Here is a 16,948-nt window from a genome sequence, read left to right on the forward strand (position 1 = left end):
TGGTTTAGGGAAAAAGCTGTTGTTTTAAACTATATGCTCAGTATGGGGGGAATTAATTTTTAATGCACCTGGTTCACAGAACTCTAATAGTAAAAGGTTATTGATAAATTGTTTAAGCCTTTTAGTTTCCCTAGTTTTTCTCAAATATCAGAATTCTGAATTGTGTGTGTTTGGGGTTCAGTACAAATGACTTACATAATTTCTTAATATGATCAGAAAGGAAACTAATTTCCATAAGTGGTTGTTAATTAATCATGTAGTCCACTAATAGCAAAGATCTCTTCAGTTATGTTTTTTCATTTAACAGGACATGTGTGTGTGTGTGTGTGTGTGTGTGTTATCTATTTCTTTACACAGATCACACTGCTATGCTCTGGAGTATCGAGACTGGGAAATGCCTTCTAAAGTATGTGGGTCATGCTGGGTCAGGTAAGATGATATTGTTGTGATTGCCCGAGTCTTTTATTCAGTTTATGACTGGGAAATGGAATAAGCCTGACAGAAAACGTACTATGTTCTAGGGATCCAGCGGTACACAGTATGTTGTCAAACCGTTCGGTACGCCCCCTACAGTTCGATATGCACATGTGAACCGAGGAATTACGTTACGCCTGTTATTTTCCTATAATTTCCCAAACTTGTTTATGGTGCTGCAGACTACAGGCACGTTGTACATTCAGATCCACAGAACCAGACGTGCAGCTTGTGAACAGGCAAGGCAGGCAGGGCGTTAGGGGGCTCCTGAGGGCTGACACACTTTACTCCACAGCAATGTCTCAAAATGTGGCAACCACAGTGACCGTAACCCCCTTCCCCTTAAACAACCTATGGACGATTTGTAATGAAATGGAGCAAGGAGAGTCCATTCGTCCACACAACAATCTCTCGGTGCTGCCTTAAAACAACAATTTGCAACAAATTCAGAAAAACAAAGGAATAACGAAAGCAGTGGGAGTATTCATAGCCAAAGATTTGCAGCCCTATTACTGACTTGGGATTTCGTCACCTGATGAAAATATTTGAACCGCGTTACAAAATCCCCTCCCACACACATTTCAGCCTCAACGTAATTCCCAAACTCTATGAAACATCACGGAGAGGAATTAAAAACTTTTAATTTGGCACACTGATTAGTACTGTACACAGTTATGACAACGATTTGGAAGAGGGGAAGGCAGATGTTTATCACGAGAATAGATGAGTGAAGATACAGATTAAGACGTTTCTACTTTATTTCTGCTGGTCAACATAAATGTCAGAATCTTCTTTTCAACACAAATAACAAATAAGACAAATTGACACAAAAGAAAGCTGTTAAGATTAATAAATATACAGTAGTAAACTACTAGTAATAGTCTGAGATGTATTTCAACACGGCAACCCCGACCGGCCGATTTCTCCGCAAAGGAGAGAGATCAGCCCCAAGCCGAACATGCACGTTTACAATCAAGTAAGCAATGTACAGTAAGCAATGTACATGTATTATTATTTCTATTATCATTATTGTTATTAAATATTACTGGTAGTAATAACGACAACAACAACAACAATAATCTGTACATTTTGAAGATGTTTTTATATTTATTCAACACACATTTTCTTAAATATAAAGATACCGTACCGATATCGTGGCCCACAAACCGTGATACATACCGAACCGTGGGCCCACTGTACCGTTGCTTCCCTACTATGTTCATCAATTAGATTATTGAGAAATAATCCATCATTTGACACTCAGTTTAAATATATATGGTTAATGTTAATAGAAAATTAACATAGAAAATATATTTTTCAAGCAGATGACAACATCAATCCTCCCATGATGCTACATTCTAGGACCACAATATATTCTTGCACAGGGAAATGCGGAGAACAACAGAAAGATGAACAACTTTACTATTCCTTTTATTAAGTAAATCTAAATTTGCAGAACCTGTATTACATAAATACTGTCTTTTTGTAAACATTATGCTGCAGTATATTTTATTAGTGGAGGAATTCAAAGCCCCTTTTGGATAATATAGTGCATTGCAAATGTATTCAGACCCCTGACCAATTCTTGCATAATTACATTACATTACATTATTTGTCATTTAGCTGACGCTCTTATCCAGGGCGACTTACATTTGTACCCATTTATACAGCTGGGCATTTTACTGGAGCAATCTAAGTGAAGTACCTTGCTCAAGGGTACAACAGCACTGCCCCACCCAGGAATTGAGCCCAAACCACTACTCCACAGTGCTGCCTAATGTATATAACTGTGGTACATTTGAAATTTCATTCTGTTTGATATTTTATTTTAAGGTGACATGTTGAGAAATATTTGTAAGACAAATAAACAAACAAAAATGTTGCTTGCATAGGTATTCAACCCCCACACATTAATATTTGGTAGACCCACCTTTCAATAACAGCTTTAAGTCTTGTAGGGTAGGTATGTACCAGCTTTGCACAGTTTTTGGCCCATTCTTCTTGGCAGATATGCTCCAGGTTGGTCAGGTTGCTTAGACAACGCTTGTGGACTGCAATTTTCAAATAGTGCCCCATGTTCTCAATGGGATTGAGATCAGGACTTTGACTGGGCAAGTGTAGGACATTCACCTTTTTGTTCTTGAGCCACTGCAATGTTGCCTTGGCTTTGTGCTTGGGGTCATTGTCCTGCTTAAAGGTGAATTTCCTCCCAAACTTCAATTTTTTAGCGCACTGAAGCACGTTCTCTTGCAGTATTTCTGTGTATTTTTCTCCATCCATTCTTCCTTCAATTTTAACAACTTGCCCAGTCCCTGCTGATGAGAAGCATCCCCACAGCATGATGCTGCCATACTTCACTGTAGGGATGGTGTGTCTTGAGGCATGGGTGCCACACAGCACAGTTTTGGCCAAAATGCAAAATCTCATCTGACCACAAAACCTTTTCCCACATCGCAGGTGGGTCACTCTCATGCTTTCAGATGGTACTTTTTGAGTAACCGCTTCTTTCTTGCTACTCTCCCATACAGGCCAGAGTTATGCAGAGCTCTTGATATGGTTGACTGGTGTACCATTACTCCAGCCACTGAAGTCTGTAGCTCCTTCAAAGTGATTGTTGCTTCTCTCACAACTCTCCTCTTTCTTTGAGTTTTGACTGTGCTCACTGGAATATCAAAACACTTGTACATCATATTGTACCCTTTTCCTAATCTATGCGTTTGTATTACTTTATCTTTAACTTCTGTAGATTTTCCTTCAGATTCACAGCCTGACCAATGATCCTTCAACAGTGGGGTTTTTATCCAGAAAATGTGGCAGCAACTTTAATGGTTCACATGTGGAGGCCAATGGTAAAGTAATCGTGTTCTCGTTAGGGCAATTACATCTGTGTAAACTGGGAGCTTCCACAGCACAGGGGTTGAATATAATACTTCACAACACACTTCACTTTTTTATTTGACTTTCAAATATTTCCCAACATAAAACCAATGTCATCTTACAATAATTGATTTTGAGATTCAGTGTTTTAAAATAAAATATCAAACCGAATGAAATTTCAATGTGCCATTTGTGATTCAGTAATATGAGAATTTGTCAGGGGTCTGAATACTGATGGCACTATATGTGCCAGTCAATATATGGAGTCTGGATCAAGCCTTTCATACCCTTATTCTTAATCTGCGAACAGTTAGAGGCTGCTGTTGAATACGCCTTTACGCTGTGTTCTGCATTGTCACCTACTTGATTTGTCTTTCATTTAATTTTTACACTTGGTAAATTACATTGTATTTTATCTTTCAGTAAACTCCATTAAGTTCCATCCCACGGAGCAAGTAGCTCTTACAGGTAAGCGTTTATTTTCTGAGGAGCACTATCCAATGTTTTAGCATGCCTGTAGACTTTTTTTTTTCTCAATATTAGTTTTGCTGGTCAATAAAACAATAATCTCAACACACTTGACATTTGAATGGAAAAATTATCTCTTGCTCATACCTGATGCTGTCTCTGGAATAAAACAATGATGTGAGGCCTGTTTTTCAAACCTAGTTCTGCACACTTAATTACAAACTGCCATGCCATCCTGTGATCAATGATATCAGCTCATATTTGACCTCTATACTAAATATAGTAACTGATATTAACGTCCAGGAAGGCGTGTGTTGTACAGTGCAGCTCTCCCTCAGTGATGTGCATTTTCATCACTTGCTTAGTTACTTTCTGACATTTAATTAAAGCCGAGATTTGTCTCTAGGCATGAATGTCTATACTTTACATTTTTTTTTTGTTTATAATGAATTTGCATGATTATTTTTTTTTTGTGTGGTTGTCAGCACTACTTATCACCCCCATTTGTAATCTGGTAACAAGGCAGAATGCTTGTACCCAATTACAGATGCACAGTGTTTTGATGAATAAATACTCGTTTGTTAGGTAAACTTAATTTAACAGTCCATCTGCATTTGTATCAACAGCATCTGGAGACCAGACAGCACACATCTGGAGATTTATGGTGCAACTGCCCACCCCACAGCCAGCCACAGACACCAGTGTAAGTGGAGCACTGCTTGCGAACTGAGGGGCACCTGTATATGTCCAATGCTCAGTTTTTTTTTTTTTTTTTTCCTCTTCTCTTTCGGGTGTTCACGCATTTGTTTGGCCAGGACGCAACAATTTTTGGCCAGGCTGCCTGAAAGCTTTTCATTGGAAGGCACTCTTTTCATGCCATCTCATTCATTTGGGATAAACAAAGTAGATGATACAAAGATAGAATAGATAGAAAGGCTTAGCATGGTTTGCTGCCCTTGATGGGAAGTCCCAATGCCCTTAGAGATGCATGTTACACAGACAAGTAAACTGAATTTTACTGGAGTGTAAGATTTGATTAAACCCAGAGAAACACTGAGGAACTGACAAGGGAACAAGGACCAGAGGACACGGGACAAAGGGTGGTAGTTGCCTGGAAAACTTGCCTCAATATTGGAAGCTGATTCCATGGTGCCAGTGAAGGAATAGATTGATGGGCATTCACTGATTTAATAAGCAAACCAAACCAAACTAAGATGGGCCAAGTGACCTCTGCTCATGTGTAACCTTTTTTCTTAGGTTTTTGTGTTCAGTTCAGTTGCGTTACACGGCACAGCAGCAATCCTGCTTTGTTTCATGGCACTGCAGTAGTTATGCTCCACTTGAGTTCTTTCTTTAATGGTAATAATAGATATTAAATAGTGACAAAGCATATTTAAAATGATCCTGTTACTTTGATATTCCTTAAATTAGTTTGTTGTTGTTGTTGTTATTTTTATTATTAGTGGTACAGGAGTGATGATAGTGTGGTGGTAGCGATAGTAATGATTGGAGCAGTGGTGGTTCTGCTTGTAATGGTAGCTTTAACAGTGATAGCACATAAAGAACCTTAGTAAGACAATGCATTGTCCTTCCTGCACCTGCTGTAACAGGTCTCTTGCGAGGATGACGTTGACTTTTCAGACAAGGACGAGGCGGACGGGGATGGGGACGTGCTGAGCGAATGTCCCACCATCAGGGTGCCCTCCACCACGCTAAAAAGCCACCAGGGTGTGGTCATTGCTGCCGACTGGCTGGTGGGTGGCAAGCAGGTGGTCACCGCATCCTGGGATAGAGCCGCCAACCTCTACGATGTGGAGACCTCTGAGCTGGTGCACACTCTCACAGGTACGGTAGATCACTCACACTGCCATTTCCAGCCGACAAACCCACACACACTAGAGAGTGACCCATGGGTTTTCTGTGAGTACAAAAATTTAGTTCAATTTTGCGGCATGGGATGGTATGGAGTGCAGCTCACGGGACCGGGCGGGACTTGGACATCTTTAAAAATAAAGCTATCGGGATGGGCAAGTACAGGATTTAATAACTGTTCCCAGTTGACAGGATGTGATGGGATTGAAATGTGATGGAATGGGTTTTGATGGAACAGGACTCAAGAATCAGTCCTGTGTCACACTCTAACACACAGACACACACACGCACCACTGCCTTTTGCATCTCTGCATGTTTTGGAATGGCTCACTGGCTGTGAACTTCTGCATGTGACGTGAGAAGTTTATGCGGGACCCTCTCCGTTCACACATGCCTAGTGTCGCTCCCTCAGCGTGTCCCTCATGCACACCCCTGCCATCCAGGGTTTAAGCATTTCAGGACTCTGTGCCATTTATTGTTCTTGTTGTTTTGTTTGTTTGCTTTAAATGACGAATGTAACTTTCAGACAAAATGTAATACCAAGCTCTAGACATTTACTGGAAAGGGTTATTAATTGTATCCTCTAACTATTTCTGGCTGTTATATTATTATTATTATTATTATTATTATTATTATTATTATTTATTTCATATAATAAAGGATGTTTTTTAAATGTTAGTTTTTTAACTAACTTGTTTTAAAATCAATGTTATATTTTTTTCTCCAGTTACTGAAAATGTAAATCTGAACATAGGTATTAATATTTTTGCCATTTTAAAATTGTTTGGAAGGATATGCTGATGAGGGAGAATAGGGAAAGGGGGAAACTGGGAAGGATGATCAATTGCAGCAATGAACCAACAATAATCACGCCCAGTAAGTTTGCTTTGAGCTCTCTTACCAATTACAGGCATTTCTATATAACCCCACCTGCACCACTTTGCTGACTTTGGCCATCAGTTCCCAAAGCCACGTACATCCTGTACAAGATTTGTCTTTTTGTTGCAGGTCATGATCAGGAGCTCACCCACTGCTGCACCCATCCCACACAGCGGCTGGTGGTTACGTCCTCTCGAGACACCACCTTCCGCCTCTGGGACTTCAGGGACCCAAGCATCCACTCTGTCAACGTGTTTCAAGGCCACACTGAGTGAGTGCGTGCATGTGTGTGTTCTTTTATGCATTCAATCATTCATGCTCTCATTCATTCATTCTTTCATTGCAAAGCTTTTACCATATCCTCCTGAGTTTGTGTTTCCAGTTGTACACCACATATGTTAACAAGGTATGATGTATGGATGAAGTCAAATTACACTTTGTAATTGTAAGTTAACAGATAGCAGATTTGTATTTCTTAGTACTGAAGCAAATATATTTAGAGGCAACCACAGCATTGATCCTTTTTTATTTTATTTTTTTATGTTAAATGTAGTGCATTTTCAATAAGGGTGTTTAGACTTTTGATATTTATATTATTTTTTCATTGTTATGGTCTATAGTTTTTTTTTTTTTTTTGATAGCTTGTTTTGTAATGTAGTGCAGATAAAGCAGATATCCTGGTAGCAGAAGTTTTTAAATGATACAATACTCATTCTGTACCACTAGAGGGCAGACTAGTACTTTGCTTCTGCCAGAAAGCAATGTTCAGTCCACCAGGAAATGTTTCCTATTTGTTCTTGTCACATCAATATGCAGAAATTAGGGCTCCAAGCAAGAACATATATTTGTTATTAATTTATTGGTCATGATTAATATTTTTACTGCTTTACATTCAGCAGCAGCTTGTGCATTTTTCACCGTCTTCAAGAAAATCCTTTATCCAGTCTCATTCGGGATGTGTGTTCTTAGTGCCTTGTTGTGGGGTGATGTTTAAGCAGTCAACCAGGATTACAAGAAATCCAATGGGCTTCTCAATTGGCAAAGCTTGCAGAATACAGAATCATTTTTTTGATACAGAGGATTACATGTTTTTGATGACCTTTTTAGTCTTTATCCTATGTAAATCCCTCAGGCAATTATCTTATCAAGATCATAGAGGTAGCATCTGGAAAGTTTTGGCGGCTGTGTTTTCTTGCATTGACAAAAGAAAAAAGGCTCGGTAAGCACGTTAGCCACTCATTGTCCAGAGACCACACTGACTCCAGTGGCTGTGTGCTCTCTTTTCAATGGAAACACTTGCTGCTTCCATTTCCATGCCTAAAAGATCCAGGTAGCCATCATTGTGTCTGTAGGTGTTTGAACAAGTGTAATCCTGATGGGCTGAACCCTTGTGAGCCATACCTGATTTGTCCAGTCCTTTAAAAAACACACCTAATTCCTCATCTGCTGCAGTCAAATGCCAAAGCACCTGTGTAGTGTGGGGTATGGTGACCCGGTAAACAGATTTCATAGTTGGATAGCAAATTGAATATTTAACATAAATATAACTAGGGTCTGACAGATTTATTGGAGTACCGATATTATCAGAAGATATTGGCCTTTTACAGAAATATCGGTATCGGCACATATTCCTCTGATTATCTATAATCGATACATTTTCTCAAACTATTAGCTAAATAATTTTCTTCTTTTACTAAAACCCTCTTAACCAATAGAAAGTGTTTCTAAAGCTGAGTATCCATGGTTTTGGTTAGTGTTTATTCTTGTCAAAATTACCGTATATGGCATTGGTGCATTGTTTTTCTAATTTTTTGTTACCTCTCTGTCCAACAACTTAATTGGACTGCTTTCGAGTCTGCATACACCAAGGCCAGTGCACAACAAGTGTAGAACACAGTGATAATAAACAAATATCTCAATCCCAGCAATGTACAAGTGTTCCAGAACAACAGTCTGCGCTTTATATGACAACATGCTGCCGGAGCTTGAGAGTGGGAGTGTTCTCCCAGCTAGCGGGCAAAGGGCAGGATGAGAAAAGTTCCGGCAGTTCAAACTACACCCCCAAAGCCCCAGTATTGTAATGCCATAACCTCCTTTTCCACGGAAACTGGATGTGCGCTTCTTAATTAAAATAATATTTGAACCATTGACCTTGATAATTTTGGGTTATTACGGAACATCCAAGTTGCATGTTCCATCAGTTAAAAGCAGGTGCATCATGGGGGATTTGCATGGAAGTCACAAAGGAATTGGTGAGACAGAGCTAATTACTTTCTCAGTACTGCAGTGTGTGAAGCAGCTCACACAGTCAGTTAAAATAATATGTGCAGGCCTCATTACATCAGGAAACCTTGTCATATTGTGCATGGTCTGCGTGGTCTGGAACTGAATTGTTGATCGTTGGGGGTGGGGGAATTGTCTGGCTGATCATCGAGCGTCATGCCGTTCACTCATTATAATTTTTTTATTTTTGTTCAAGGGGGGCGGCTGGTGAGCTTGGGGGGCAGGTTGCCCCTCCTATATAATGGTAGGGGAAACACTGCGTAGCACTTTGCAGCCCAGAGTTTTTGCTTCTCTTTGGTTTTGGTCAAATTATAAAATCAGTTTTATATTTTGTATTGTAGATTTCTCTCTATTTAACATCTCACACTTTCAAATGTGAAGCCTTTGTCTGAACTGTGTGTTAACTTGAAGTGCCAAAATGTGCATCATTAATCATTATTAGAAATCTAGTGAACGCCACTATACAAATGTTTCACATAAACCACAGTGTACAGGCACAGTGTTTACACCCTTCATTGGAAACAGTGCTATTCAGTGATTTTGTTTAGTTTAATAGCCTACATATTATTCATCTGTGCTTTTGTGTTATCAGTAATGTCATTTCAGAGTTTACTGAGCATCGGCTCAGCATAGAGAAAAGTAGCTTGAGACTGCTGCCTTGTGGAACACTGGAGAATGGAGTGAATGCTTCCAACTTCACCTATATATTTAGAGGGCTCTTTAAACTGATACTTTGCAGATATATTCTGTTTGATATAGGTTACTGTAGGTGCAGGTGTTTACGTAGAGCAGAACACATTTTATAACACCGGAAGTGTTTGTTTGTTTGGTGTTTCTTTGGAACTTGGGACTTGAACCTGCTTTTTTTTTAACCAGACCTTTAAATTGAAACAAACCAACCCTGTCATCATTGAAGAGCCTAACACCAAGCAGTTGTCTTCAATTGCACAAACAAGGTGGAAGTCCCTGAGTTGGTTGCATTCACTCTTGCAATGAGAATGTGGAAAACAACATCATACACACACACATTGGTCTGAGGCCTGTGAAATCTCAACCTTTTTGTATCTTATTTTTTCCTCTCCTCTTTCATCGTCTTGATTCATTCTTTTTTATTTTTATTTTATTTTATGCAAACCAGCTTTGTGTCTCTGGCTCTATGTGACTGGGGAGACAGCTGTTTGTCCTAATGAGGAGTGCTAGCATTAGAGTGTTTTCTGTTGATTGAGACCCTCACTGGGAGCAGAATGTTCCCGATCAGCTAGTGGTGTGTGGTGAGGAAGTGGCTGGCTGTCAGCTGCAAGTGTACGCTTGGCTGCCCGGTACGACAAGATAAATGAGTTTTGCCTAGCTCTGGCAGAGGCTGAAGCCTTTCCTGGGAATAGTGGTGTTGCACCAGGCCTACCAGGGGAGATCTCCACTCTGTGCTTTGCCACTCACTCTCAGTGCTGCTTCCCGAATACCTTGTCAATTTCTGAGTGGCTCCGGTGAGTTATCGTGTGTTGTCTAACGACTGCAATAACGGCAGGTGATTGTTATTCATTTAGCAGCTCTGGCGGAACAGCATGTGTGTGTTTTTAAGCATTAAAATGACCATATCCCTAAGTATGTAGTACATACTTCAATACTCTGTAGCTTTTTGTTTTTTTGTTGTGTTTTTCTGAAAGTAAACACTGAATTTAAAATCGATTTAAAAGAGATGACGATGACAATGACATCAACAAAAACCTCTGCTGTTTATAACAAGATAAAAAAATGTAATTAGGTCTGTATTCCCAGTACAAATTCTAGCAAAAGCAATTCTCCCGGGAAGAAATGCGCCATTTTTGTTTTCTTTAGGAGTTCCGCAGCTGAAGAGAAAACAATAAATAAATACATAAGGAAATATTGAGGGCAACTTGAGCTTGAATTTGCTGACCTTAAAACCAAATCCACATGTAGGCTGACACTATGCATCTCAGCGGCAGTCAAAAGTACAGCATAGTCAGCTGCTAAATCTTCACATGTAATTGTCTAATTTTATTTCTCTGTTGTCGTGACCCCATTGCAACGTTTTAAATCAAAAGTGGCAGCTGACTTGCATTACAAACAAGATGTCGTGTCGCATTTGTCTCCCAACGCTGTGCGTACCCTCCATTTGATCATAGGCTTCGTTTAGTTAGACAGTGACATGCGGTATCAAAGGAATATGTCAGCCAATATGTAAATCTACAGATCGCAGTGCTAGGCACCCACCCCACCACCCTCAACTCCCTCTCTTTTAGCAAATCCTGTCAGCACAGAACAAATCTAACATTGCATAACAAAAAAAAAAAATTAAAAATAGCTGGTTTCCCAGATTGTTAAAATTGACTAAATACAGACCCCTCATCCTTCAGAGTCAGTGGTGTGTGAAAAGGCTAGAAGCGATGATGGACTGTAATAGCAGAACACCAAGTCGTTCATGTATTCAGATGCTCCGTGTGAATAATTTACCAAGCGTGGTGCTGTGACTGTTTCCAGAGTGTGCATTAGCTTCTCTTTTGCATGTTCTACCTAGAGCTCTCTCAATTACTTAATCAGCCTGGTTCTTGATCAAATAAACACATTTTACTTTGTTTTAGGGCCTTTCTCAGTGTAAGATTATTATACATTTTTTTTACTTCATTCCAAACGCACAACCTATGACATAATTTGCAGCCTGGAGAAAAGTATTCAATTCATCCAGTTTAATCAGCTTCACAGACCAGATCAGTAGCTGGGAGCTGGGATGAGTCCAAGATCCTTCCTGTATTTTATTGAATTGTGATTCTAGAACCAGAAAGACAAGCCTGTTTCTGAGATTAATAACATTTGGATGACTTTATGATGACGGTATATCTTAATAGATAGACAATTGATCATGACAGTATCAATATATTTTGTTAAAATCTGTTTCAGAATAAAATATCTAAAAAAAAAAAACATGAGAGCCCGGCTCTCTGAGGTATTATAGGTTCATGGACTGCCATAATATGAACCATACAGCTACCACACATTCTGCATATAAACCTGCACTCGTTCAGTGGGGAAAAATGTAGGTGCCGATAAAGAATGCAATACCAGAACAGGACAAAGGGAATCATTTTGAATGATTTGCATAATACTGTGCTGGATGTTTTAAATGTGGATTCAAGGTGATTGTAACTGGGTGCAGGATGAATTGTGCTTCAGACTGGCCACGGCTTGCAGACTGCTGTTGGCAACTACTGTCTTCTAGTTCCAAATACCTGTTAAATACATAGTTTCTTTGGGTGTAGGGCACTTGGCATGTTGTTTTTCCAAGGACTATGGAAGGCAGGCCAACTGTGACTGGACTGGACTGTGCCAGTCAATCATTATATTGTGGCAATGCATGCAAATTGCAGAACTGTGTATCATTTGTCCAAAGCTTTTAGGAAGGGTTTGGGCTGGTGGCTAAGTACATCTCTCGCATCGCATCATTTCAGGTAGTGACATTGATTGGTTGGTTGTGTGTTTACCTGTTTTGTTTATTTTCTTCTGCTGCCTGCTTGTTCATTTTCCCGTATGTTTTTACCTCGCAAAGCCTGGTCTGGCTATCAAATCGATCATAAATGCCATACAGAAAGGTTGCAAAAAACAAAATCTTCTGGAAGGGGGTGGAGGGCAAAAAACGAAAGATTTAATCTTCAAAGCAGTGGATGACTGAGAAGCAACACATTTCTTATAATAGGAAAACATTCTCTCATCAGTAACTGGGTGCTGTGTTGTCCAGGCGGAAAATGACAACAGACACCTGAGCAAACTAACTGACATCCAGTCACTGGTGGGAATGAGTAAAACCAGTTTCAATACTTTTTATTTTTTTTATTTTCTCTTTTTCCAAATCTGAGTTAAGAGGCAGTTTTTGGCAGGCGGCAGTACTTCTTTACTCTCTTGTGTATTGCAAATTCAAACTACCTTAACAGGGCTCTACAGTGCGAGCATTTTACTCACATTTGCAAATGTGAAATGCAATTTGGGTACAAATTGCAAGTACAATTTTTGAACTCTTATAAGGATAGGCTATACTGTATTTAAATGATTATGATAACAACATTTTTTTTTGCAAATCATGATTACAGTAGCAAATGTGGGAAATGTAGTTTTGTTTGTGGATTGTCCCAATTGGCGGCTAAGGCAAAGTCCAGTGAATTACATGGCAGTGGTTAATTTGGCATGGTTTCCAATCAACTGCAGGGTTTCCCACAGAAAGTTGCATAGGAAAGGCGGATTGATTCAGATTATTTTTGGGGGGGGTGGTGGAGATCGTCTGTTATTGGGGGGGTGCACAAGGGTGTATTGAGCAGGTAGGGGCGATCACATTTCATGTATGTTTGAGATTTGTAGGAATGTCTAGACTAGCTAGTTTTAGCCATCTCGTCATTAAAACGATCTTAAAGTTAGTACTCGCCAAGATAACTGAACAAATGTAAAGCTTTTTCAAACGCAGAGCAAACTTGACTGAGATAGATGAAATGGGGGGGGGACTGCTAACCGAGCAGCAGTTACACATGTTACATGTGTCTTGTGAAGAAGGTACAGCCTATAGATGCAACAAAAAATGGGAAAAAGATTTTCCATGGCTGGTATATGATCCAGACCAAAGGGTCATGTTTTGCGATTTATAGCAAAACTATATGCTAAGAGGTGTCAGGGTCTTACCCTCTTTACCCTCAGTGGAAATCCCCATCTCAAGAGGGACGCTTGTGTAAAGTACAACGAGTAAAAAATGAACACGTGAAATGCTTCCGAGATGCTTGCATCTTAAAATCGGTCTCAAGCACATGTGCTCATGGCCAAGTACACCCCCACCACCCCCTCCCCCTTTTTGTAGGTTGGAGCTGGCAATTCTCAACCTGCAGCACAGAGAAGCAACGGTTGATAAAGTGTACGATCTACTCCATCTTGTGTGGAAGACGTATCACTTTTAGTGTCAAATCTATGTGCACATGTGCAATCCATCCTGTTAGGGCTGTGCGATATGACAATATATATCATGTGACGATAGAAAAGCGTCTATCGTTTCATATTATGCTCTATCGTTTATATCGTAGTGTCGCAAATCCCACTCTTTACGGCAGTATTTGTCATCATTTGGACAATGCTTTCCGTTCTCCCCGGTTCTTCCACGCGTCGGATGCAGGTGAGAAATGTGCATCAGAAACACAGACAGACATGGAGGAGAGTGAACTCACAGAATAATCAATAATCGCACAACACTTGCACTGTTATATGTTGCATTCTGCATATATTTACCATTACAGCCTGCATGTGGTATTTGTTCGTTTTGCATATTTAATGATTAAATAAAGACCTGTTGTTTAATGTCTTTGGTCTTATTTTGTAGCTTGATTGGATAAAAACAAGAAATATCGAGATATATATCATGCATCACCCAAACTTCAAAAATTATCAAGATATTATTTATATACATATATATATACACTCACCTAAAGGATTATTAGGAACACCATACTTATACTGTGTTTGACCCCCTTTCGCCTTCAGAACTGCCTTAATTCTACGTGGCATTGATTCAACAAGGTGCTGAAAGCATTCTTTAGAAATGTTGGCCCATATTGATAGGATAGCATCTTGCAGTTGATGGAGATTTGTGGGATGCACATCCAGGGCACGAAGCTCCCGTTCCACCACATCCCAAAGATGCTCTATTGGGTTGAGATCTGGTGACTGTGGGGGCCAGTTTAGTACAGTGAACTCATTGTCATGTTCAAGAAACCAATTTGAAATGATTCGACCTTTGTGACATGGTGCATTATCCTGCTGGAAGTAGCCATCAGAGGATGGGTACATGGTGGTCATAAAGGGATGGACATGGTCAGAAACAATGCTCAGGTAGGCCGTGGCATTTAAACGATGCCCAATTGGCACTAAGGGGCCTAAAGTGTGCCAAGAAAACATCCCCCACACCATTACACCACCACCACCAGCCTGCACAGTGGTAACAAGGCATGATGGATCCATGTTCTCATTCTGTTTACGCCAAATTCTGACTCTACCATCTGAATGTCTCAACAGAAATCGAGACTCATCAAACCAGGCAACATTTTTCCAGTCTTCAACTGTCCAATTTTGGTGAGCTTGTGCAAATTGTAGCCTCTTTTTCCTATTTGTAGTGGAGATGAGTGGTACCCGGTGGGGTCTTCTGCTGTTGTAGCCCATCCGCCTCAAGGTTGTACGTGTTGTGGCTTCACAAATGCTTTGCTGCATACCTCGGTTGTAACGAGTGGTTATTTCAGTCAAAGTTGCTCTTCTATCAGCTTGAATCAGTCGGCCCATTCTCCTCTGACCTCTAGCATCAACAAGGCATTTTCGCCCACAGGACTGCCGCATACTGGATGTTTTTCCCTTTTCACACCATTCTTTGTAAACCCTAGAAATGGTTGTGCATGAAAATCCCAGTAACTGAGCAGATTGTGAAATACTCAGACCGGCCCGTCTGGCACCAACAACCATGCCACGCTCAAAATTGATTAAATCCCATTTTTCCCATTCAGACATTCAGTTTGGAGTTCAGGAGATTGTCTTGACCAGGACCACACCCCTAAATGCATTGAAGCAACTGCCATGTGATTGGTTGGTTAGATTATTGCATTAATGAGAAATTGAACAGGTGTTCCTAATATCCTTTAGGTGAGTGTGTGTATATATGTATACATACACACACACACAGTAATGTGCAAAAGTTTTAGGCAGGTGTGAAAAAATGCTGTTAAGTAAGAATGTTTTCAAAAATAGACATGTTAATAGATTATATTTATCAATTAACTAAATGCAAAGTGAGTGAACAGAAGAAAAATCTACATCAAAATCCATATTTGGTGTGACCACCCTTTGCTTTCAAAACAGTATCAATTATTCTAGGTTCGCCCAAACATGTTGGAGAACTAACCACAGTTCTTCTGTGGATTTAGGCAGCCTCAGCTGCTTCTCTCTTCATGTAATCCCAGACAGACTCGATGATGCTGAGATCAGGGCTCTGTGGGGGCCATACCATCACTTCCAGGACTCCTTGTTCTTCTTTACGCTGAAGATAGTTCTTAATGACTGTCGCTGTATGTTTGGTGTTGTTGTCATGCTGCCCCAAACTTGCAAGGAACCTCCACCATGCTTCTCTGTTGCCTGCAGACACTCATTCGTGTAACGCTCTCCAGCCCATTGGTTAACAAACTGCCTTCTTCTACAACCGAATATTTCACATTTTGACTCATCAGTCCAGAGCACCTGCTGCCATTTTTCTGCACCCCAGTTCCTGTGTTCTCGTGCATAGTTGAGTCACTTGGCCTTGTTGCCATGCCGGAGGTATGGCTTTTTGGCCACAAGTCTTCCATGAAGGCCACTTCTGACCAGACTTCTCCAGACAGTAGAAGGGTGTACCAGGGTCCCACTGTTTTTCTGCCAGTTCTGAGCTGATGGCACTGCTGGACATCTTCCGATTGCGAAGGGAAGTAACATGATGTGTCTTTCATCTGCTGCAGTAAGTTTCCTTGGTCGACCACTGTGTCTACGGTCCTCAACGTTGCCGTTTTTTTGTGCTTCTTCAAAAGAGCTTGGACAGCACATCTGGAAACCCCTGTCTGCCTTGAAATGTCTGCCTGGGAGAGACCTTGCTGATGCAGTATAACTACCTTGTGTCTTGTTGCTGTGCTTAGTCTTGCCATGGTGTATGACTTTTGACAGTAAACTGTCTTCAGCAGCCTCACCTTGTTAGCTGAGTTTGGCTGTTCCTCACCCAGTTTTATTCCTGCTACACAGCTGTTCCTGTTTCAGTTAATGATTGTGTTTCAACCTACATATTGAATTGATGATCATTAGCACCTGTTTGGTATAATTGTTTAATCATACACCTGACTATATGCCTACAAAATCCCTGACTTTGTGCAAGTGTACCTAGAAGAATTGATGCTGTTTTGAAGGCAAAGGGTGGTCACACCAAATATGGATTTGATGTAGATTTTTCTTCTGTTCACTCACTTTGCATTTAGTTAATTGATAAATAGACATGTTAATAGATTATATTTTGAAAGCATTCTTACTTTACAGCATTTTGTCTAAA

The 16,948-nt window shown here is 40.2% G+C and overlaps 1 protein-coding gene across 1 annotated transcript in view; it reads left to right on the plus strand.

Moving 5' to 3' along the window:
- wdr37 (WD repeat domain 37) overlaps positions 1-16,948 on the plus strand; it is a 55,553-nt gene that overhangs the window by 23,745 nt on the left and 14,860 nt on the right. The window contains exons 7-11 of the mRNA XM_066723858.1: positions 358-429; positions 3,775-3,819; positions 4,446-4,522; positions 5,430-5,664; positions 6,700-6,841. Coding sequence (XP_066579955.1) covers positions 358-429; positions 3,775-3,819; positions 4,446-4,522; positions 5,430-5,664; positions 6,700-6,841 — 571 coding nt within the window. The remainder of the gene's footprint in view (positions 1-357; positions 430-3,774; positions 3,820-4,445; positions 4,523-5,429; positions 5,665-6,699; positions 6,842-16,948) is intronic.

The sequence above is a fragment of the Amia ocellicauda genome, chromosome 2 (assembly GCF_036373705.1).
Source record: "Amia ocellicauda isolate fAmiCal2 chromosome 2, fAmiCal2.hap1, whole genome shotgun sequence".
Taxonomy (NCBI): domain Eukaryota; kingdom Metazoa; phylum Chordata; class Actinopteri; order Amiiformes; family Amiidae; genus Amia; species Amia ocellicauda.